Here is a 25,925-nt window from a genome sequence, read left to right as displayed (position 1 = left end):
GGCCCCATGCAATTACGTGGATTGTATGGTGGTTAAAACCGCTACTGTTCATGCACAGTTTGATTTAGATGCTGTGATGTGACGGTGGCTTTATTACAGGATGATAATTGCTCTTGAGACAATCTATTTCCCTGTTATGATCTCTTCTTTACAGCCGTACTTTAATTACCAGACTCGGTCAACAACAATTTCTTTATTCTGGATCATTTAGTTGCTCAATGAAGAACTGTCAAATCTTACAACAAATATCTGTTGAATGAACTGTATTTGTTGCAGTTTTACTCAACTGTATTATCTTTTGCCTTTCTGTTTGATAAGAGTTTTTGGGCGTTTCGTTTCTAATCTCACAGACACATGAAGAAAAGTTGCAGACAGAATGAATGCGGTTAATATAACAACAGCTAAATGTATTTAAGTTATTTTGCATGAACGCATACAAACATTGGACACATGCTTAAAAGTGAACGAATGTTGTTGGATTATATAACTAAATATCACGCTGTGTCACTAATTAAGAAAGATAGCACACAAGCATTTCCCTAAATGAAGTTTTGATGGTTTTCAGATGATTAATCCATCAAAATGTGTCTGCAGTATTGTGACACTTGTGGCAACATGTTCGTAGTAAATGTGTTGAAATAAAATTGTGGTTACACTCAGGGCTGGACCACACACACACACACACACACACACACACACACACACACACACACACACACACACACACACACACACACACACACACACACACACACACACACACTCTCTCACACACTCACACACACTCTCTCACACACTCTCACAAACACACACACACACACACACACACACACACTCTCAAACACACTCACACACTCTCTCTCAAACACACTCTCTCTCACACACACCCTCACACACGCACTCACAAACACACTCTCTCACACACACACACTCTCTCTCACAAACACACTCACACACTCTCTCTCTCACACACACACACACACACACACACACACACACACTCTCAAACACACTCACACACTCTCTCTCAAACACACTCTCTCTCACACACACCCTCACACACGCACTCACAAACACACTCACACACTCTCTCACACACACACACTCTCTCTCACAAACACACTCACACACTCTCTCTCTCACACACACACACACACACACACACTCTCTCTCTCACACACACCCTCTCACACGCACTCACAAACACACTCACACACTCTCTCTCACACACACTCTCTCTCTCACACACACACCCTCACACACACACACACTCTCTCTCACACACACCCTCTCACACACACTCACAAACACACTCACACACTCTCTCTCAAACACACTCTCTCTCACACACACCCTCACACACGCACTCACAAACACACACTCTCTCACACACACACTCTCTCTCACAAACACACTCACACACTCTCTCTCTCTCACACACACACACACACACTCTCTCTCACACACACCCTCTCACACGCACTCACAAACACACTCACACACTCTCTCTCTCACACACACACACACACACACACTCTCTCTCACACACACCCTCTCACACGCACTCACAAACACACTCACACACTCTCTCTCACACACACTCTCTCTCTCACACACACACACACACACTCTCTCACACACACTCTCACGCACACACTCTCACACACACTCACTCACACACTCTCACACACACTCTCACACATTAACATTACACTGCTGTGCAGGAACTTGACTTCACTATAAACTGTGTTGGGAAGCTACTTTGAAACTGTAGTTTGACAAGCTCCTCAGAATCTTAAGTAGTTAAGCTACTCTTTTGAAAAAGTAGTTAGCTACACTACAAGTTACTATCAAAAAGTAGTAAACTATATTGAAGCTACTTAATGAGGCAATATGTTTTTTAATGTTAATATCAAAAATATTAATAACAAAATGTACACTAATAACATGTATTAATTAAATACATTTAACACATTCATTGATTTGATGTATCTTGTATTTATCATGTATATGTAAAGCACTATGGATTACTAGTAGTGGATGAAATGTGCTGTAGAAACAAACTTTGATTTGAAATGATTTTATTATGTGAGAAGAAAAAGGGCTCGGATGGAGACACGAGGCATGAAACTTGCACAGCTATTTAGTAAATCAGTTACATCCATTAAATACATTTTAGCACTCATTAAACCTAAACATTTGACCCCAGAATGCAGCAACTGGCCAATCACGATCAAGTATTCTGTGTAATAAGTTAAAACATAACTTTAACTGTGTCAAAGGATTATAGTGTTTTTGTGGTCATTAGATCTGTTTATACACTCAAAAATATGCATTTCAAAGTCTATCAAATTAAATTGAGTAATCTTTAACAAAACCAAATAAATAAAATAAAACTTAAATATTTTCATTTGTGTTGATTTGATTCTTAAAAATCAGACAATTCTATTCGATGGAATTTTATGATATTGAAACATAAATCTTAAAAATGCTAAAAACCATTTGTGATAGTGTAACTAAGGCATGAATTTCAAAAAGGATGATTGAGCAGCATTTCATTGATCTGAGTAAATCATTTAATTATTCGTAGTAATCATTCTAAATTATGTCAATGTAATCTTCCATTTGACATCGATCTGAAGTTACATTTTCCTTCTACCCAAAAACCCCAGATAAACACAAGCAAATCATTTATAAAACCACTCAAACATCTTGATAGTATCATTTAAACTGTTGTATGCTAGAAAAGTTGTGTTTGCATTAACACAGCACACAGCCGCCATTGCTTTCCTGTGTCCGGTCCGTTTCAGAGACCGTTTGAAGGAAATGGTCCCAGTCTGGCGCTGATAGTGGTAGTTCTGTCTGAAAATGATTCCAGAACCTGTCAGACAAAATCAAATGATATTATCAGGGCTGTACAGCTGAAAAAGCACTTTTTTGTGTTGTTGTTTTTCCAAGTTAGCATGCCTGTAACGTCAGAAGTATTAAATATAACTTAATATCCCTTTAATATCTCCTCTTCAAAATAATTGGATTGCTCTTTTTTTGATGTTCATTATTTAAGTTTTGTCTTTCTTTCTAACATTTTTGAACAAAATCTAAATATTCAACCGGGGAAGTTTCTGAAATTTGGTTGATTTGACGTGGAACTATGGAGGAAAAAACATGCAAAAATAATAAATAAATGCATAAATAAATAAATGTAATAATAAGAAAATAAATAAAGTAATAAATGTTTTGATAAAACAAATATAATTAGTTTTTAATGTAATTAATTTTTGTATGACTTTTTTCCTTTATTTATTATTTTCTCTTTATATTTATGTTTTTTTTTTAATTATTTATTTATGCATTCATTTATTTTTATATTTATTTATTCCCACATGTATGTATTTACATTATTATTTATTTAAATTAACACATAAATAAAAGAAATATGCAAAATAAATTAATAAATAATTAAAAGTTAAAAAGAATAAAAATACAGTTAAGAATAAATATAGAAAATAATAAAGGAATAAAGCCATACAATAATAAATTCAGGAATAAATGTAATTAAAAACTAATTATATTTGTTTTATCAAGACATTTATGTTTTATCAAGACCTCCTGATGCACACGTGGACTATCTGACATGCTTAGGTGAAATGCTTGATAATGTCTCTGATGTCAATTCTGAACTATATTTATTTGGAGATATGAATATTGATTGGAATGATGACAGATGCACAAAGAAAAAGAAATTACTTTCCTATATAAGTGTCTGCAATTTACATCAAATTGTCAATGTGCCAACAAGAATCGTTACCAACAAGGTGGGCATTACAACAGCAACATGTATTGCCCACATTTACACTAATGTACCAGAACTGTGTACTGATGTTGTGTCAATACCAGTTGGGTTTAGTGACCATAATCTTATTGCTGTTAATAAGAAAGCGAAAGTCCCTAAAGCTAAAGCTAATTTTGGTACTTATAAAAGGTCTTATAAAGTAACAACTATTGAAAAGATTGTGGGAGAAGTAAAACATGTTGATTGGAAAGATGTGTCCTGTGGCCACTACCCAGGAGATTCTTTGGATGCTTTCATGAGTATGCTTTTGTGCATTGTTGATAAATATGCACCGATGAAAAATAGGGTAATAAAATCAAATGGTGTGAGGTGGATTGATTCAACATTGAAAAATATGATGAAACAAAGAGATGAGGCTAAACAAATGGCTGTGAAAACGAGACTATTGGAGGACAGATTAAAATACTGTAAATTAAGGAATCAAGTTACTAAAATAAATAAAAGGAAAAAGAAAGAGTATTACAAAAATAGAATAAACAGTGTTAAGTATGATGGCAAAAAGCTTTGGCATGTCCTAAATGAAATTATGGGTAGAAATAGAAATGCATCGCCTTCTTTTGTAGAGTCTGATGGAGGTTTTATAACAGAATCTAAAGACATTGCAGATTATTTTAATAATTATTTTATAAATAAAGTAAATAATTTAAGAAAAGGTTTTAGAACACAAGACTTTGATTACTGTGAACTGATCAAAAATGAAATCATGGCTGATAAAATGTGTAACTTTCATTTTAGTCGCGTGCAAACTGCAGAAGTGATGGCCCTGTTAAAGTCTCTTCCAACACACGGTAGTCCAGGCACAGACAACTTGGACAGCCTAGTATTGAATAAAACAGCTGAATATATTGCTGCTCCGTTGTGTTATATATTTAATCAGTGTATAGCGAGTGGGATTTATCCATCTTTGTGGAAGGAAGGGAAAATTATTCCATTGATAAAAAACAATCGATTATCTTATAATGGGCATAACTGTAGACCTATAAGTATTCTGCCTGCACTCAGTAAAGTTATGGAAAAGATTATTCATACACAAATTCGTAATTACTTTCAGAACAATAATTTGATGACTATGTTTCAGCATGCATATAGAAAGGCACATTCTACCTGTACAGCTCTTACACAAATGACCAATGGACGGCTTAGAAGTATGGATAACTCTGAATTAGTTGGCGTGGTCATGTTGGACTTCAGTGCTGCTTTTGATGTAATAGACCATTCTATTTTAATTGAGAAATTAAAGATCTACGGATTTTCTCCTTCTGCTATTTTACTAATGAAAAGTTATCTTTCACAAAGAACGCAGCTGGTTTTTTATAATGGTTCTTTATCTAATTATAAAGGTTTAGTTTGTGGTTTACCACAAGGAAGTTGTTTGGGTCCTCTTTTGTTTTCAGTTTTTATTAATGATTTGCCCTTAGCTGTCAAAAAGCATCAATGACAATGTTTGCAGATGACTCAACTGTTTACTATGCTTCAAACTCATGTGACAAACTTAATCATGTTCTGTCTGGAGAGTTGGATTCGGTGTATAAGTGGGTTAGTGGAAACAAATTAGTCTTAAATATATCCAAATCTAAAAGTATGATCATTGGATCAAAACAAAAATTGATGCTTGGATCGGATTTAAAGTTACATATAGCCGGGCAAAGAATACAACGAGTAGAAAAGGCTAAACTGTTGGGTCTGGTTATTGATAGTAGTCTTTCTTGGACAGAACACATAAATACTATTGTTAACAGAATAGGATGTGGCATTGCATTAACTAAAAATGTTGTCATTATGTGAATCAGGAAACTTTAAAAATAGTAACAGAGTCATTCATATTATGTCACTTGTCATACTGCACTGAGGTGTGGTCTTCTGCAACTAAAAAGGACTTGTCAAAAATTCAGGTTGCGCAAAATAAAGCAGCAAGACAGGTTCTAGCCTGTTCAATTAAAACAAGTAGAGATCAGATGTATTCTACTCTTTCATGGCTCACTTTAAACCAAAGAATAACAGTTACTTTAAGCAGTATGATATATAACACATTGACAATGAAAATGCCTATTTCTCTGTTTAATCAAATAGTGTATTGTAATTCTGTGCATAATTATAACACCAGAAAGGCAAATAATGGTCATATAATGACCCCTATCCAAAAACAAATTTTATGAAGAAAACCGTTCTGTATAGAGCAATAGTCATCTGGAATAACATTCCCATTGAAGTTCAGTCAGCTTTGTAATAAGCTGGCATTTAAAAGAAGTCTAAGGTGTTATGTGTCGATGTAGGTTTTTATATGTTATGATTAAGGTAATTGTAAATAACATGGTATTTATATTTAGTTTTATGAATCGAAACTAGATTGTATGTAGGTATGAGTGTGTGTTTGTGTATGTATGTACATATATAAAATGTATATATTGTTTACTGTGATGATTAAATGTGTTGTTGTTGTTGTAATGTAATTTTTTAGAATGGAACCCAGGAAGACTAGCTGATGGCACAGACTTTCAGCTAATGGGATCCTAAAAATAAACAAATAAACAAATAAATTTATTCCTTTATTTATTTTTTATTATTACATTTATTCATTTATTTTTTTATGCAGGTTTGGGCCTCCATAGGAACAGCCCTCTTAGTTTTATTTGAAATGGTTAACAGAATCACGCGTGATTTATGTTGTAATCAGTGCAGTTTTATTACTGTTTTTAGCATTTACATTGTGGAGATGTTATATATGGTTATGTGCTTGGTTTGCATGCATGTGTGATGTGTGTATCTTACTTGTGGTGGTAAACATCAGGATCTCGACTCATTCTGTTATTGAAGCCAATGTACAGATCGTCCCATAACCGCCCATTCAGAACCACATGTCTCATCACCCCAACTCTGTTCTTAATCTAACACACACACACACACACACACACACACACACACACACACACACACACACACACACACACACACACACTTTATTTATTAGTGGAGTTTTATTGGTGTATCACTATTTTCTATCTCTGTTACTATTTCTCATAGTTATGGTAAGTGATTTGAGTGAACCCCCAAACTATTGTAGTTATTCATTTTCATTAAGATTCAGAGCATTTTCAGTCTATTCATCTCACTAACCTCCTCATATGAGTGATCTCTCTCTGGTCTTTTATCTGGAAATGAAAGATCCATAAAGTCCACAAGGTAATCGAAACCACCGTCCAATCGATTGAAATCATCATCGGTCTCAATAACCTGGTGGGAAAACATTTGTCAGTATGTTAACAAGTATGTTTTGCTTTGCTTGTGCAAACAGCAGCTGTCTTTCAGATCCACCACCAGTTTGGGAATGAAAACATTATTTACCCGAATGACCAGATTGTAGCCTTTAAATCCCGCCCAGTTATAATAAAACTGGATCCAGCTTTTGTATTTAAAGATATCAGCTGAAATGGAAGCATTCAGCTCATCCAAATACAAGTCAAAGTCCCAACTGTCCTTATAGATCTTTGAACCATTTGGCGGTTCAGTAATGGCCTTCCTACGATTGTGGTATTAAAACCAGAAAAGAAAATCATTTTAATAAAGTAACAGATGGAAATAATAGCAGAAAGTAACAAGAACTGATGGACATTATTGCATGCTACAAATGCTACACTCAAATGCTGCCTTCAAGTCCAATGTTTACATTCACGTCAGAAAACATTGGTGGATTTTATATATTTTTTAAATTCTTTTCCACCTGCAGACAAAGTCAAGTCTCACATTTGCACAAAATGATCAGAAGACAATGTACAGTGCATCCGGAAAGTATTCACAGTGCTTCACTTTTTCCACATTTTGTTATGTTACAGCCTCGAGTCTTTTTGTGTATGACGCTACAAGCTTGGCACACCTATTTTGGGGCAGTTTCTCCCATTCTTCTTTGCAGGGCCTCTCAAGCTCCATCAGGTTGGATGGGGAGCGTCGGTGCACAACCATTTTCAGATCTCTCCAGAGATGTTCAATCGGGTTCAAGTCTGGGCTCTGGCTGGGCCACTCAAGGACATTCACAGAGTTGTCCCGTAGCCACTCCTTTGTTATCTTGGCTGTGTGCTTAGGGTCGTTGTCCTGTTGGAAGATGAACCTTTGCCCCAGTCTGAGGTCCAGAGCGCTCTGGAGCAGGTATCCATCAAGGATGTCTCTGTACATTGCTGCATTCATCTTTCCCTCGATCCTGACTAATCTCCCAGTTCCTACCGCTGAAAAACATCCCGACAGCATGATGCTGCCACCACCATGCTTCACTGTAGGGATGGTATTGGCCAGGTGATGAGCGGTGCCTGGTTTCCTCCAGACTTGACGCTTGCCATTCAGGCCAAAGAGTTCAAACTTTGTTTCATCAGACCAGAGAATTTTGTTTCTCATGGTCTGAGAGTCCTTCAGGTGCCTTTTGGAAAACTCCAGGTGGGCTCTCTTTTACTGAGGAGTGGCTTCCGTCTGGCCACTCTACCATACAGGCCTGATTGGTGGAGTGCTGCAGAGATGGTTGTTCTTCTGGAAGGTTCTCCTCTCTCCACAGAGAAACGCTGGAGCTCTGTCAGAGTGACCATTGGGTTCTTGGTCCTCCTCCCTGACTAAGGCGCTTCTCCCCTGATTGCTCAGTTTGGCCGGGCGGCCATCTCTAGGAAGAGTCCTGGTGGTTCCAAACTTCCATTTACTGATGGAGGCCACTGGGCTCATTGGGACCTTCAATGCTACAGAAATGTTTCTGTACCCTTCCCCAGATCTGTGCCTCGATACAATCCTCTCTCGGAGGTCTACAGACAATTCTTTGGAGTTCATGGCATGGTTTGTGCTCTGACATGCACTGTTAACTAGGGACCTTATATAGACAGGTGTGTGCCTTTCCAAATCATGTCCAATCAACTGAATTTACCACAGGTGGACTCCAATCATGCTGTAGAAACATCTCAAGGATGATCAGTGGAAACTCAGCTCAATTTTGAGTGTTATGGCAAAGGCTGTGTTTAATACATTTGCAAAGATTTCAAACAAACTTCTTTCTCGTTGTCATTATGGGGTATTGTGTGTAGAATTTTTAGAAAAATAATTAATTTAATCCATTTTGGAAAAAGGATGTAACATAACAGAATGTGGAAAAAGTGAATCACCGTGAATACTTTCCGGATGCACTATACATTAGGCGCTTTATCTGTGTAATTTATCAATTTAAGTCAACTTAAAAGCAGCATTAAGCTATCGTGCTACATGCTAATAAATGCATGCTACATAAACATGCTCACATGCTACATACTAATTCTCGCATCCTCTACATAGGCCTATACTATTGCATTTGTGCAACATAAACATTTACACATGCTACATACCAATGTTTACATGCTCTACTTATATTAGTGCATTCATGCTACATGCTAAAGCTAATTCAAAGCCATCAGAACGGACCTGTTGGATTTGTCATCCAGAGCTATGGCCAAATCCAACACTGAACCAGGTAAAGGAGTCCAGGTTAAGGTATTTGGGCATCTCTTCCTTATGGATTCGTTCAGGTCTACTGGATTGTTCTTGATGTTTGTCTCCTTTATGTACCTGTTAGTTCACACATTCAAATGTTCCAGTTACATCATCATTGATTTTTTTACATGAATTAATAATTATAATAATACCTTTTATTTATAATGCGCTTTTCTTACACTCAAAGCACTACAAGATTGAATAAACACATAAAATACAACAGCAACCACCATACCAACAAATTAAAAAATGTCTTCCAATGGCAGGCTAACACCTTGCATGGCAGCTCTGCCGCCATTGGTGTATGAATGTGAGTTTTAATGGGTGAATGGAACACAGTGTAAAGCGCTTTGGTAACCTCTAAAGTTAAAAAAGGCACTATATAAGTGCAGGCATTGAGAGAGATATGATAATCAGTTTGGTGTTGAACAAACATGCCTGTGAACTGTTTGTCCAGACTTTTTATATTGCCACTCTAGTTGCCTACCTCTGGCCTTCAGTAAACATAACTCGGTTGTATACCAGGGACATGGTTTCCTAAAGATGACAACACGCTCTCTCAGTGGTGCAAACTCCTCCAACATAGTAGACAAAACAGAATTATAGCCCTCGACTGAATTAAAAATTATAAGCACAGAAACAGAATTAGAGAAAAGGTCACAGTCCATGTGCTTGATATTTCTAAATGTGATAACACGTTCAATCAAAGACTTTGAAGTTCAAGTGTTGAGCTCAAAAGTAATGAGCTCATGAATTTCAGTGCTGTCCAGCACCAGAATAGCAACACCAGCAGAGCTAACCAAATTTAATATGTGGTTATCCCAAACTATGAGTTGGAAAGTTGACATGTTGTGTAAAATTAAAACCATCAATAATTTCCAAACAATTGACAGCACTAACAGAATTCAGATCGTCAACATGTCAGAGAGCAGTGCCGTTTTATGATTCAGTGACCTTGTATTTAAGTGTGCAAGTCTTACAGTACTGTGATGCATAATACCACCATGCTTGTCGGAGTGAATTTCAGGATAGCATGGGTTACTAGGACAAATGCCCTGGCAAACTGAGTAATGACGAACCAAGCACCTACGACTCGACCAGGATACAGTGATGCCGGATTCAGTAATTCAGCATTTATGACGATAGCCTCTGTGTACATAACTAGGCAGATGGAAAAGTTGCATGGAGCACAAAGTTTGTATAACACTGATGTCAGGATGGGCATGATGTAGCCGGGAGAGAAGTTTGGAGAAGGAGTACCTTATCACAGTGAGATCCACTTGTTTAATCCACTGCTTTGCACAAGTCCCTGATAGAAGGACGATGCTGATGTTCCAAATAGTCAGAAAAAGCTGCGTGATGAAATCCAGTATGAATTCAGGACCCCTCATGATCAAATTCAAAGTGAAAACGCTGAGAAATCCCGATCCCGACTCCGAAAGCAGCAGCAGAACAGGTCAAAGAGACAGTAGCGCATCTGATCCAAGTGAGGTATGAATAATAAAATCTAATTATAACAAAGCAACCCAGCTGCAGAAATCCCTTCTGCAATTTTCTTTTATTTAAAATGAAAACTAACAGAAAAAACAAACAAACAATAAAACCAAAAGTGGAGAAACAGCAACTAATGTGCACCAGCAAAGTCCTCTCCGAACCGGAAGTTCTGAATGTTTACTAGATGTCTAAATGGATAAAAATCACTTTACCTTTGTTAAATAATGTGATATGGCATACATGAGCTAAGCATTATGATGAATTTCTCATGGCAAAGACTTTAAATGGACCTGTCTGAAGGGTGAGCTTCAGTGAAGTAACCAGCGAATGGACAGTAGATCTTGGGCTGTAGGGAATTCACCAGCTGCGTCTTATAGTTTAACAGTTTCTTCCTTTCGTTCTTAATGAAATCACTCTTCCAGGTTTCTGTCAAAGGGAGAAAAAGAAACCCAGTAGAATCATGATACCAGACAGCCGTGTGTTTGAAAGTAATTTTAACCCCATACTTTTACTTAAGAAACTAAAGTCGGGTCAAAAGTCTGAGACCACTAGTGAAAGAGTTTTTCCAATTTAATATCAAAATTTTCATGGCAAATTATCAGCATAACAATTTCAGTGACATAGGTAAAATACACTATTTGGCATGTCCCCCTTTTGCTTTAATGACAGCATGCACTCAAGCTGTCATGAAGAACACCTCTGCGGAAGCAAGGAAATCCAACCTTCTTTACAAAGGAGTGAACATGGTCAATATCACAAATCATACTGATCGCGCTGTGAATTTGGCGACAATATGTCAAAAGCTCTGTCAAAAATTATCCACAGGGTGGCTCCAAAATCATAGTTTTAAGACCAGCCACCCCCCGCATCGCTCCTCCTTCCCATGGGATTGAGGACGACCCGGCTGGTGATGGAGGCCAGCGTGCCCAGTCTGAGGCTGATGCCCAGATATCCAACGTGCTTGCCCGGGCCGCCATCAGTGTGGGGCTGGACTGGAACCCTCCATCCTCCTCACAGCCTTCGCGGCTGGATGATTGGTTCCTCGGGTCTGCGCGCCGCTCACAGCCCCCCCGGTTCCTTCTCGGAAGTGCATGATGAGCTGACGAGTTTGTGGAGAACACCCTTCTCCACCTGTCACAAATTCTCTCACTCATCCGCTCTCACTACACTCGATGGCGGAGCAGCCCATGGGTACACGGCAGTCCCCCAGGTGGACAGAGCGGTTGCAATTCCCCTGAGGAAGGACCTTCTTTCTCAGGGACGGGGCATGCTCTGAAATCTGCACCCAGACCTCTGGAACCTCCACGTCTGGCCCCTCCCGGGATGTGGAAGATCTAGCTGATCTACCACCTGCTGTCGTAGACATGATCAACCAAGCCAGAGCTCCCTCTACCAGACAACTTTACGCCCTGAAGTGGCGCTTGTTTGCAAATTGGTGTTCTTACCGGGCTGAAGACCCACAGAGGTGCGCAGTTAGGTCAGTACTTTCATTCCTGCAGGAGAGGTTGGAGAGGAGGCTGTCCTCCTCCACCTTGAAGGTGTATGTAGCTGCTATCGCAGCCCACCATGATACAGTAGACGGCAAGTCTTTGGGTAAGCACGACTTAATTATCAGTTTCCTAAGAGGCGCCTGGAGGTTAAATCCCTCCCGGCCAAGCCTGTTCCCCTCCTGGGACCTCTTGGGCCTTCAGAGACCCCCCCTTTTAGCCGCTAGAATCAGTCGGACTCTCTCCCCCAAGACGGCCCTCCTGATCATGCTCGCCTCCATCAAAAGGGTCAAGGACCTGCAAGCGTTTTCTGTCAGCGACACCTGCCTGGTGTTCGGTCTGGCAGACACTCGCTTAGTGATCCTAAGACCATGACCGGGCTACGTGGCCTTCAGGGACCAGGTATTGAAACTGCAAGCGCTGCCCCGGGGGGAGGCAGGCCCAGCCCCTTCGTTGCTGTGTCCGGTACGTGCTTTGCGTACCTACTTGGACCGCACGCAGAGCTTTAGATGTTCTGAGCAGCTCTTTGTCTGCTTTGGTGGACAGTGGAAAGGGAACGCTGTCTCCAAGGCTTTCCCACTGTCCGAGCACACTCAACAAGAAGTGTTGCAGCCTCATGGGCACTGGCCAGGGGCACCTCCCTAACAGACATATGCAGAGCAACGGGTTGGGCAACAACCAATACCTTTGCGAGATTTTACAATCTCAGGGTTGAGTCAGTTTCGTCCCGTGTTTTCTCATGTCCGAGCCAGTAGAACTTGGTACATGCTGACAAACTGACGGGGTGGACCGCTTGCACCTAGCGCCCTTTCTCTCAGCTGAGGTAAAAAACTCTATTGCGTGAAACATAGAGAGAGAAAAGGCTGCTCCCATGCTTGGCACGTCACCTTGTTCCCCCCTGTCAGTGGGAAGGGTATGTGAAGTCTGACACAGCCGGTCGCTTTGGCACGTATAATAACTGCCCGCTCCTGTGTCAGCAGTACACATACACAGCTCAGCGCATGGCATGATTTAAATTGGACCCCTAGTGTCGCTGCTTCGAAACAATGTCGAAGTGAGCGACAGACGGGGAACGTCTAGGTTACAGATGTAACCTCCGCTCCCTGATGGAGGGAACGAGACGTTGTGTCCTCCCGGCCACGCTGAACCGAGCCACTGTTGCGGCAATACAATACAATACTGATTACAGGTATTCAACACTGCCACTCATACTGCATATACTTGTTTATGTACATTTGATTTTTGTAAAGGCAATGCAAGCAGTGATGTAGCATTATTATGTATTTGTTAAGAGAACCATATAAGGATTTGATTTTTATTTAGATAAAATTAGATAAATTAATTTTACATCCTCACTGCTGGTTCAGGATTTCTTCCTCGAGTTCATTCTGCATTTAATGTCGGTTGTCAAAACAGCACCACCAGTAGAGCTGGTTTTGGTAAATGCAGCGGCTCCTGATCTCACTCAAAAGTTCATTTTTAATTGGTTAGGGCTTTACATAATTGTATACAGTAAAGTAAAACCAGTTACACAGTCAACAGGAATGCATTTCTAATTAACCCTACATTATCACCCAAAAACCCAACTCTTAACTATGTAATCATGTTGCACAAGTGTGCATTTTGATCAGCACAGAATTAAAAGGTTCTTCATTTTACCCCATTTCTTTGCTTTCAAATATTATCAAGCCTTGTTTATATCCAGGCTTAAATGAAAAAATCCCAGATTTTCAATGTGGTCTCAGACTTTGGGAGCGGTTTGTCTGTCCCACTTTAGTCCCCATTGTTTTCTTTTTAAAAGAATCACACCTGTGTAACTCACCTGTGTATTTGCCGCCATGAAATGTCATTGGAAATCCAGATGCGCCACCGGCAAAGTCACTCATCATAACGTCGACACCGTGTGGGAGACGTCCGTTGTTTGGTCTTGTGCAATCGACTGTGTTCAGTATCATGTGACCTTGAAAGAGGGTTCAGAGTATATGTTTTGGCACATGATTAACTTACATTTTTTAATTTCATTTTAAGGCAGGTTTGACGTCAGGAAATGAGCAATGATTAAATTATATAGAACATGAATTTTTAGGTGAACTATTAAAGTTGTTATAGACACAAATAGGCCATGTACAGTGTTGAAATGCACTTTTACACTTTGCAAACAAACAATATCTTTGCCATCATTGCCAGATCTGAACTTGAACTTTAATTCAGTGTTGTTAATAGGAATGCCAAAACTATAATAGAGATCTGAAATGTGACTTGACAACCTGTGACATTTGACAGGTTGATTTACATGTAATCTGTATGGTCACAGTAATCAGATTTAGCTGCAACATGCTACCAAACCTCTTTCTATTAACAGTGAACAAGATCAGCTGCACATGATATTAATTGCTCATGGCTTCCTTGATTATTTCATCTTTTCATTTTATAATATGTATAATGGTATATAAACTCTGAGCCTATCATTAAACGGATGTTTAAACTGTGTGTAGATGATTAAGATTGAATTCAGTGAGATTGAAATCGTCATGGTTACTAACGGAACCTCCGTTCCCTGATTGAGGGAACGAAGCGTTGTGTCGATGAAGTGACACTAGGGGTCACACCAGGGAGCCCAAGACATCTCTGATCTTTGAATTCTTTGAACAGGTTGAGAGAAAGGTGGCTTTCCTGGACCACCAAGGTGGACATTGCCTGCCGAAGAGACTGTGCCATGACCTTCATTGCCCAGATGGTGAGATTGGTTGCTGAGCACAGCTCCTGCATTAGTCCCAGGTCAGGACTACCCTTGTGCATTTCTTTAAGTACCTTGGTTTGGTGCACTGCAGGAGTGGGTGGAGGCAGCTCATCCAGCAGCATCATTGGCTTTAGCCGCCAATGACGACATAAGCCTACAGGCCCTGGATGGGAGTCTCGGACGACTCCGCCAGGTGGTGGCGCTCTGCGGGCACAAGTGCACCCCGACCGCCTGATCCACCTGAGGAATCGCTGAGTACCCCCATGCCACCCCACCATTGAGGTTAGTGAGAGTGGAGGGTTTGGGCAGTAAAAGGTGCCCGCCACGTCCACGTAAGCTCCTCATGCACCTCTGGGAAGAAAGGAATAGGGGCGGAGAATAGACGTGAGCAGTGCTCTGGCCCCAGGAACCAATCGTCGAGTGGAGGATTCCACTCTGCGATGCTGCAATCGACAGCTCATCCTCTTATGAAACCCTGAATGAAATCACTAAACCGCCCGAGACGGGCCCGTGGCCACATCCCAGAACTCGACCGTAGCATGCTGAGGAATGGTAGGTCTGTGAGGGGTTTCCAGGCGGAGAGGCTCCCGTTGAAGTCCCGAGATCGCCCCCAGTGCTATCCAACTCGCTGAGGCGGCTTTCCCTCTGACGAAGGAATGCCGCGGCCACATTATAGCCATGGTCATACTCTCACAATGAGGGCATGAACCATCCACGTGGGTAGCACCCAAGCATGTGAGACAGCGACCGTGGCCGTTGAGATAGTGACCGCAACCAGGAATAACACACAAACGAGAAGGCATCTTGAAAAAGACGCTTTCGTAAGTGCCACTCTTTTAATAGGACAATTCAGTTTTTTAGAGAAAATGTCTGGGGCTCCCGGGATTGACCGCTAGTGTCACTACATCAACACAACTTCGAGTGAGTGACGGAAGAGTAAAAGAGATTTCTTCTGTGTTTCACAGACAAAACATGGTCAAAGAACACTTAGTTTTTAATGAGATGAGTAAGACGATGACAAAATGAAATACCTTTATACTCCACGATTACGCAGGTATCCATCTCAGGATGAACTCCGTCCATTAGAATCATAAATCGCAGGTTTTCATCGACCTTGAATAAAAAAACACTCAATATCATGACAAATACAGAGCGTGAGAGTTATTAAAGAGTCAAGGAGATTTACGTACATTCTGCCATACACCAAACGGCACGACTTTGATGTTTGTTAAATTCACGCCACTTTTCCCCAGATACCTGCCAGAAAATTGGAACACAATTTGTTTTTCCACTCATGCCCACGTGGCAAAATACTCAAAATCTATTAATTCCTCTAGAAGTTTGTTTACCAGAACACCGGCCGTGAGGTGTCTCCAACATAAATGGGAATATCTGGCCGCTTTTGGGCAAGAAGTTTCAATGTGGGGTAGCTGAAAAAAGAGAGATATTATGTTCAAATTTAACCCTTGTGCATCAATTAAAAAAAGTTACACACAGGTTCATTATGGACAAAAATGTCCATGTCCAAAAACTGTCATAAATATTATAGATTTATATTTTTTTCCACTTTCACTGACATTTATTTAACCAGCATCAGCTCTAATCAGAATGACCAAACATTCATTCATTTTTAGAATTTTAACCCTTTAAACGCCGGTTTGTTTACATAATGCCACTGTTGTTGTTTTAGGAAAAAATGAAAAATAGTAATTATTTTCAATTTAATAGATGCTAAGCAGAATTTTTTTTCTTTGATTATTAGAGCCTCGGATATGTCAATGATTAACAACAACATTCATTTTGATGCTTTCATATTTTTTATGCAGTATCAGATTTAAAAAAAGCTACCACTCAGGTCCATAATGGACATTATGAGCCTCAGACACATACAAACCACACTCTGAAATCCATACCAACACACTCGCACAATTATATATTCATAATGTATCTAATTGGCTCTATAATATGCATAAGCCAAAAACAGCAGAAAACAACAACAAAAGCGATGATATGCCAAACCTGAAAAAATGGCACGATCTGGTAAAAAATATTTAAAATGTAAATTTTGAAGCCTTGCCAACATCATGAAAGCATGTTAAACAAGATTGCATAATTTTATAGTTAAATGGCACTGGGATTTAAAATCGCAGTTTTAATGGGTTTCAATGTGCCATTTTTGTCCAAAACGACGCTAAGAGGAATATTTTGTGTAACTAGTGCAAAAAATATTTTTTTAAGAAAATAGGGTGAAATATTACAATTCCAATAAAAATTCACTCCTGTGGAAAATTTTATGCAGTTAGCATTAACACAGACAAAGTTATTAAAAAACAAAACTGAAAAAGCCAAAAATGTCCACAAGGATGCACAAGGGTTAAGTATAATTTATGTGCCAAATGAGAGACTGCAGAAATATAACAGCATCTTCATTCAGTGTAAAGGAGGCACAGAAGCTGCATCTGAAGGGGGAGACTGGGGTTAGTTGTCACAAGGGCGTTATCTCAGTTACTGTAAAGTTTAAAGTCAATTACACAAATACATTTTTTCTCTAACAGGGTTTTTGTATGTTACATCAAAACTCTAATACATTTAAATATTCTATCCTCTAAAATAAAATGAATATTTTCATGTTTTTGCTAGTAAAATATTACTAAAATGCCTATAATGTGGTTTATAATAATATGCTATTATATATGTACAGGACCAAAAGTATGTGGACAACCAAACACCACACCTACTTTATATGTGCTTTTCCAATATTTACATTCAGAACCATATCGGCATTAACAGGAAGTCAGCTGCAGGGACTTCCATTCAGAGACACAATCGCATCAGTGAGATCAGGTTAAACACTTTGTTTCTTCATCCCACAGCTGCTTAATGAATTCAGATGTGAGTTTGTGAAGTTCGAGTTCAGCTAGTCATTTCTTTATGGACTTCCTTTTGTTTACCAGTGCATTGTCATGCTGGAACAGTAGTCAAGTCAAGTCAAGTCAATTTTATTTGTATAGCGCCTTTCACAATACACATCGTTTCAAAGCAGCTTTACAGAACAGTAAAGGGTCATGTTCCACTAAAAATGTTTAAGTATATTGCATGGCTCTATGTTATAGTTGATATTATACACCTGTTACTAATGGGTGCTGCTAAAATAGCCAATCATGTGAATTACAATTATGTCCACATATATATATATATATATACAGTGGGTACGGAAAGTATTCAGACCCCCTTAAATTCTTCACTCTTTGTTATATTGCAGCCATTTGCTAAAATAATTTAAGTTCATTTTTTTCCCTCATTATTGTACACACAGCACCCCATATTGACAGAAAAACACAGAATTGTTGACATTTTTGCACATTTATTAAAAAAGAAAAACTGAAATATCACATGGTCACACTGATTAATTGTAAAAAACAAATGTTATAAAAAAAAAGCATTAAATAAATGATGCAAGCAATCATGCCATCTGAGCTATATGTATGTAGAATTCCATAATAAAAGGAATAATATTAAATGTATTTCTGGTGTCAGAAGAGGGCAGTCATGAAAAATGTGCTTCACTTATCACATTGTTTTTAATTATACATGTTATATTCATAATTATTTTAATTATTATGTGTTCATTGAATTGAATTATCTTTATTTGGAGGCCTTTCTCAGCAAATATCTATATTATGTCAATTGTGACTAATTTGATTAATTAATCAGCATTATTCCGGGTTTCCATTCCAATGGTTATTATTATTATTATTATAACTTTTTTGTTTTTTGTTACCTTTGGTCACATGCCGCCATGCATTATTTCAAAATAAGATTTTTGTTTGTTCAAAAAGTAGCAATGTGTCATATGACAGAATGGTTTCACTAAGCAGCATCTAATCTCATATTTCTTTTGAAAATTGTGTGGCACCAAATGACAAAAGCTATAAAATCACCACATTAAAAAATAAAGCCATCCTGAGAAATCATCACTGTAGTAACACTACTTTTTCCTAAATTCACCTCTAGGGGCGCTATGACCAAAACAATCTGCCCAAACTTACAATGGCTGCGTAATTGCTGCTTGCTTCAATATTTCAGATTTTATTTTAAGTGGCATTACAGTTCATGAATTTGGAGGTAACTTAATTTGGCAGTGTAAAAATACTTCATCTTAACGGTCTGTAATGTATGTGTTATATAATGAGGAAACAACAGTGTGCAGTATGGAGAAGAGTGTTAGCGTGACAAAAGTGTGCTGGTGAATGAGAAACAAACCTGAGATGATCCGAGTGCATGTGGCTGATGTAAATCAGATCAGCCCGACAGAGTCTCTCCATCGCATCAGGCGGAGGCTCGTGTAAAAGCCACCATCCTCGAGCAAACGCCGGACCCGTCAGCCACGGGTCAAACATCATCTGCTTATTCCCGGCTTTAAGCTCCATGCATGCATGCGTAATGTACGTCAACTGAAACACACAACTAAAGATTAATTAAAAGAATTGAATTTATTTACCCACCTATTTCAGTAATGATTGCGAAAACAAACAAAAAAGGATATATATACATTACTATGCCATTTCTCACACTCAAATACACACATGTGAGCACACAGTGTCTGCTGAAGTTAAATAAAGGACTATTTGATTTCTGAACATGTTGCTTTTGCTTGAAAATTACTCAAAGTCGGGGCTTGGGTAGCTCAGCGAGTATTGACGTTGACTATCACACCTGGAGGCGTGAGTTCGTATCCAGGGCGTGCTGAGTGACTCCAGTCAGGTCTCCTAAGCAACCAAATTGGCCCGATTGCTAGGGAGGGTAGAGTCACATGGGGTAACCTCCTCGTGGTCGTGATTAGTGGTTCTCGCTCTCAATGGGGCGTGTGGTGAGTTGTGTGGATCGTGGAGAGTAGCATGAGCCTCCACATGCTGTGAGTCTACACGTTTTATGCACAACGTGTCACGTGATAGGATTCACAGATTGACGGTCTCAATAGTGGAGGCAACTGAGACTTGTCCTCCACCACCCCGGTTGTACCTACGCTAGGACCTACGAAGTAGTTGGAATTGGGCATTCCCAATTGGGGAGAAACGTTAATCACATTTGTGTGTGAGAAACGGCAGATAAAGTAATATATTTGCACCATTCATGGTGTCATGTCTCCTTTTGAGTTCCACATTCAGGTTTGGAACAATATGAAGGTAAAAGATTGAGAATTTTCCTTTTTAGATAAACACTTGCTTTAAGCAAAATCATCCATTTGTTCTCCGTTTAATCTCACTGCTGGCAAGGAGAAATAACTGAGATATTAAAATGTCTCATTCGTGATTTTTCTTTCCAATGGCTTCAGTGGGAAACGTTTACAGTGTTAATGAATGACAATGTTTTAGGGGCTCCGGCATTCCATTTGGTGGTGTGTTGAGTTTAAAGAGCAGTTATTGATTGTGCTTGTCATTGTATTTTACCGTCATCTCGCCGACTTGTAGCTTTTGTTGTTCTCTGAGATCCACAGTCCAAGGATCTGGAGGATTCAACTCCACCAGCTCTAAACTACCATCTGTACCTGAAAACACTGCATCTACACACACAAGCACAATACATTAAAATGTATGTACTAAATTCTGATCACACATACTGTAAATATGAATAATATCCATATGTGGTTGGGTGGGGGAAAACCGGAAATAAAGTATGAATTTCTTTTTTCTCCCAAATTTGGAACGCCCAGTCTTTTTCTACCATTCACCTCCTGGTGAAAACTGTCCAGTTATACAATACTCTAGAAAACTAAAATATACAGATCAACCATGGATCACAAAGGGATTACAAAATGCCTGTAAAAAGAAAAATACACCAGAATAATATTAAAGGAATATGGGATATATTAAATAGCATTATTGCAAATAGTTCTGGAAAAGCGAAGTTACCCTGAGTATTATATTGATGATAACACCATAATGGACAATATGGGTGATGTGGTTAATAGCTTTAATAATTTCTTTGTTAGTTTTGGACCGAAACTGGCATAAGACATTCCAGATCCATTGTCATCTGAAGATAGGAATGAGAATTGAATAGAAAGAAATCCAAACTCAATGTTCCTTACAGCAGTGGAAGAAAAATAAATTATCGAAATTGTAAATACATGTAAATACTAAACATCAACTGATTATAATGTTGATATGAAAATGGTGAAAAACCATTAACATACATATATAATTGATCATTTCATACCAGTACTTCTCCAAACAAAATGAAAATAGCTAAAGTTGTGCCGCTGTATAAAACTGGGGATAGACGCAACTTCACAAATTACAGGCCGGTTTCTCTACTTACACAATTCTCCAAAATTTTAGAAAAATCGTTCACTAACAGATTAGACACATTTTTAGATAAACATAACTTATTTTCTGATAGTCCATATGTATTCAGACAAACAGCTCGACAACAGTGGCATTAATTGATTCAATAGAGGAAATTACAAAAGCCACAGATCATAAACAGCATGCAGTTGGAGTTTTCATAGATCTTAAAAAAGCTTTTGACACAATCAATCATAACATATTAATCAATAAATTGGAACGGTATGGGATCGGGGGTGAAGTATTGCACTGGGTGAAAAGTTATTTAAGTGACAGGAAACAATTTGTGAAATTTGGGGAATATTAATCGTTGTGCTTGGACTTTGTTTGTGGCGTCCCTCAGGGGTCAGTACTGGGTCCAAAATTATTTTTGCATTATATAAACGACATTTGTAAAGTATCAAATATATTCGCAGATGACACTAATATATTTGGTTCTGGGGGGAATTTAAAAGAGCCACTGGAGATTATTACTTCAGAAATTTGCAAATTAAAAAGGTGTATTAAATAATTAAACTAAATGCATGCTGTTTGGTAACTGTAAAAGGAGTGCACACGTCCAGATACAGGTAGAAAGGGTTAATGAAAACAAGTTTCTTGGGGTGATAATAGATGACAAAACAATGTACAAGAAGTTAAATATTTAGGGGTTATTCTGGATTCAACTCTTTCTTTTAAAAGACATGTTAAAAAAATGACTAATACATTGAAATATAATATAGCGACGTTTAGACACATTAGAAATTCTCTTAATTACGAGGCATCATGGGTTTATTTGAATGCAATGATATTTTCTCATATTAAATACTGTATTTCTTGTTGGTCGCAAGCAAACGAGATAACTATAAAGCCAATTATATCACTTTATAAACAGGCCATAAAAGTATTAAATAGGAGATCTTTGCAGTATCATCATTGCGGTATATTGAATAAATGCAGGTTATTAAGCTTTGAAAATGTAATTATTTTTTCAAATGTAAGGTTTGTTTTTAAAATAGTTAATAACATTGCTCCTCCCCCTTTTAAAAGATTTGTACATCTTTGTTCAGAACAGATGACAAGGGTTTCTTGATCTACTGCACGGAGAGATTGCAGCATTTGCACAATCTGCCTTTTCATAAAGGCAATTAAAGAATGGAATAAACTACCGGATGATCTTAACATTTCTTTCGATTTTTATACATTCTCCAGAAATGTTTGTACAATGGTAGAATTTTATTGTTGATGTATATGTTTGTATTTATGTGCGTGTTTTATGTTTATATTCTTTTATCTACCTGCCCAGGGACTGTAGACGGAAATTAGCTAGTAGCTAAATCTGGTGCAAAGCATCTCTTCTCTTGTGAGATGAATGTTTTTGTGCATGATCCCTGACAAATAAATGAAATGAAAATTATATTTTATTATTCGTCTCCAAATGAAAAGCCTTTCTATCAAACTAATCAGAGAAGTGAAGTTACACCCCATTCATCTCCATTATTTGCACTCGGTATGGACAAAAGTGTCCAGAGTGTTTCATTCGGACGTTTATTTAGATAGCCTCGAGCACATGTCTGAACCCAAAATGATGCATTAATAAATCCCTTTCTGCTGGACAGTGGATTGAGGCGGAGGTTAATAAACTCGGCTCTTATGCTATAAGATCAGTTGCTTATTAAAAAAGTGATACAAAGGGGAAGATGCTGATATGTGTATTTATATATATTACATTTGAGATATTAAATTAAATGCAAAGGCAAAATATGCAGCAATAAGGAATACATTATGAAGACAGTTCACGTAAGATCATAAGGGGATTCAAGGCGGAGATGCAATTTAATTTACATGAGAAATATGAGGAAAAATTGTTGCAGTTTTTAATGAATTTGATGCATGTTTTATATATGTATATATATGATCCTACCAAGTTCATCCTGCATGAAACTGTCGGGTGGGTTCACGTACTCCATTGTGGCCACGTTAAGTTTCCAGTAGTGTTTGGTGCAGCGCACAGTTCTGTTACAAAAACACAAATATGATACAAGTGTACACATACTGCATGACTGGTAATACAGTTAGTGTAGTTAATGTCTGTAATAAGGCTGTCTGCTGAATAATCATCATAATAATAATAATGAGTAATACATATAAGTATAACAATTTACAATAAGGTTTGATGTGTTACTTTAGTAAATGCATGAGGTATAATGAGCTAACAATGAACACAATCATTTTACATTTATTTATCTAATGTTAATTTATAAGATGCAGTTTGTGAATTGTAGTTTCAGTTCATAATGCATTAACTAATATTAACATCATTTTAAATATACAGTATATTAGTATATGTTGAAATGAACATTAACTGAGATTAATAAGTGCTGAAAAATTACTGTTCATTGTTTTATCATGTTCAACCTTAATGTAAAGACCATAATAATAGAAATAAAATGAAGTAAAATATGCAATCCAGTGTACTTAACATTGCACATTGTATCATACATACATTGCACATTAATTTAATTGTTCATTAATGCTTTATATATATTTCAAAATAAATGTATTCTGGTTTCGGGTTTTATTGCATTTAAAACTTTGTATATTTCCAATTGTATATTTCGGAATACGTTTATTTAATTAAACATAAAAACATTCTATTTCTATAACATTTTCTTGTTGCACTATTATTATTATTATTATTATTATTATTATTATTATATAAAAGCTTATTGAACATTAACATTTATCTTTATGTATTTGTCAAGCACTTTTTTCCAAAGCGACTTACAAAGCACAAGTTATGCAAAGAACATGCAAAGAACATGCAAAGAACATGCACACCCAGAGAAATATTAATATGAGCTCAAATCCACTGACCTGCCATCAATATCCTCAATGTCTTTAATGAAGAGTCCACCCTGGTGCTTGCACTGGTTCCTGCATGCACGGAGTTTGTCTTTGTTTTTGTAAATGATGTAACATTTCCCGTCCTCTGTGTTTTTCTGGAAATTAATGCCATCTTTCAGCGCCTGAACTGATTCAGGATCCAGTCGCAAGACCGTCCGTGCGACCTGAGATGTCATGTTGATCTTGCAGTCTTAGAGAAATCTAGAGAAATTAAACTTAAAAAGTTCTGTCCTGTAAGTATTGATATGAAAGCTTATTTAAATTAATAGTTTAAATTCTGTCTATCAAACTCTTAATGCTTTGAAAATGGTAAATGCAATATTCTAAACCCAGATTTCTAATGGCAAAATCAATGTTTGTCTTAAACGTTCCTATTCTAATTAGATTATGCTGTTTAATGATTTCTGCTAACCAGCTTATTTGATTGAAATCGAGACAGGGCAGGTTACACCTCATTACATTTTACCTTTGGATTCAGGACGGGCTTCAGATGAATGTTCTTTCATTCAGGGCGGTAAAATGAATAGCTTTAAGTATTTTTAAAGTAAGAAATATGGTAAATTAATATTTTGAACGGAAACCATATACAAAACTTTTGCAAAAGTTAATAAGAAATAAGTATGATTTATATATATATATATATATATATATGCAAATAAAGAGAGCGTAACATTACCTTGTCATGTGCTGTTGAATTCATGTAAAAAGTAAAGGAGAAGAGGGAGATTGAGTGTAAAGTAACATGTTCTGGGTGGAGCAAATTGGAGTGTTGTTGTTACTGTTAATCAAAAGGTCACAGGTGGTGTTTTTGAGTAAGGCACTTAACTCCAGGTTGCTCCGGGGGAATTTTCCCTGTAATAAGTGCACTGTAAGTCGCTTTGGGTAAAAGCGTCTGTCAAATGCAGAAATGTAAATGATAAATGTAGCAAACGAGTCTGCTTGAGGTCTTTTTTCATCAGTGCAGAAACACAAATCAGGGAAGTCAAAAAAATGTGGTTCAACATTTTCTATTAAAAGACTTTTTGGAAAACAAAAGTTTTAAGATCGATTTAAGCAATGTCTACGGAACACAAAAAGAGGAATTAATCCGTATTTAACATGTCCAAGCCGCTCTTTTACACAGAATCAAATTGGATAGGATCATTCTGTAAAAGACAACATTTCAAATAATAATTCTGATTGCCACAAAAAATCATTTTGACTCGTTCCTCGTCAATAAAAACAAGAAGTAGAAAAAGTCACGGGTTATTGAAGTCAATGAGTTCAGTCCATAAACGTCCTAATCTTGTCTGTGTAGAGTTATATAGAATATTGCATCTCTGTTGCCATGACAATGCATTGCATAATGCCAGTGAACCCTGTGAGTGGTTTCAACACATAAAAATCATGTAGAACAGTAATATCATGTTAACACACATTATGTCCACACCTTGTGGCTATACGTTTGTAACAGTGTGTATTGTAACATTTACAGACTGGCCTCAGTTACTTTTAGAAGTGCATTACTGGAACTGTAATTGCCGCTTTTATTAATAAACGTTGGACAAGTCAAAAGCAATTTTATGCTGATCAACAATATGCAATAAATGCTGTCGATTGAGCTTAATTTGTGTTGAACACGGAACATT

General features: G+C 37.8%; 1 protein-coding gene across 4 annotated transcripts; it reads right to left on the bottom strand.

The window, feature by feature from the left end:
- Window positions 1-2,048: 2,048 nt before the first annotated feature.
- Window positions 2,049-24,994, bottom strand: LOC127638896 (cytidine monophosphate-N-acetylneuraminic acid hydroxylase-like). Of its 4 annotated transcripts, none has more exons than XM_052120629.1 (15): window positions 24,974-24,994; window positions 24,268-24,512; window positions 23,315-23,406; window positions 20,515-20,627; window positions 19,328-19,518; window positions 16,414-16,494; window positions 16,255-16,321; window positions 16,096-16,177; window positions 14,147-14,284; window positions 11,128-11,263; window positions 9,275-9,418; window positions 7,196-7,370; window positions 6,968-7,084; window positions 6,623-6,738; window positions 2,049-2,881 (listed from the first exon to the last, which is right to left on the bottom strand). In XM_052120629.1, exons 2-15 carry the CDS (start codon window positions 24,471-24,473, stop codon window positions 2,761-2,763), a joined length of 1,779 nt encoding a protein of 592 aa, XP_051976589.1. In that variant the 5' UTR covers window positions 24,474-24,512; window positions 24,974-24,994; the 3' UTR covers window positions 2,049-2,760. The 4 variants fall into 4 exon arrangements, with proteins under 4 accessions (XP_051976589.1, XP_051976587.1, XP_051976588.1 ...); XM_052120627.1 differs by lacking the exon at window positions 24,974-24,994 and adding an exon at window positions 24,764-24,932; XM_052120628.1 differs by lacking the exon at window positions 24,974-24,994 and adding an exon at window positions 24,764-24,824 and having other exon boundaries at window positions 24,268-24,498.
- Window positions 24,995-25,925: the final 931 nt, after the last annotated feature.

This window comes from Xyrauchen texanus, chromosome 47 (genome assembly GCF_025860055.1).
Source record: "Xyrauchen texanus isolate HMW12.3.18 chromosome 47, RBS_HiC_50CHRs, whole genome shotgun sequence".
Taxonomy (NCBI): domain Eukaryota; kingdom Metazoa; phylum Chordata; class Actinopteri; order Cypriniformes; family Catostomidae; genus Xyrauchen; species Xyrauchen texanus.
Note: the sequence above shows the minus strand (reverse complement) of the source record. Positions and strands in the feature narration are given on the sequence as shown.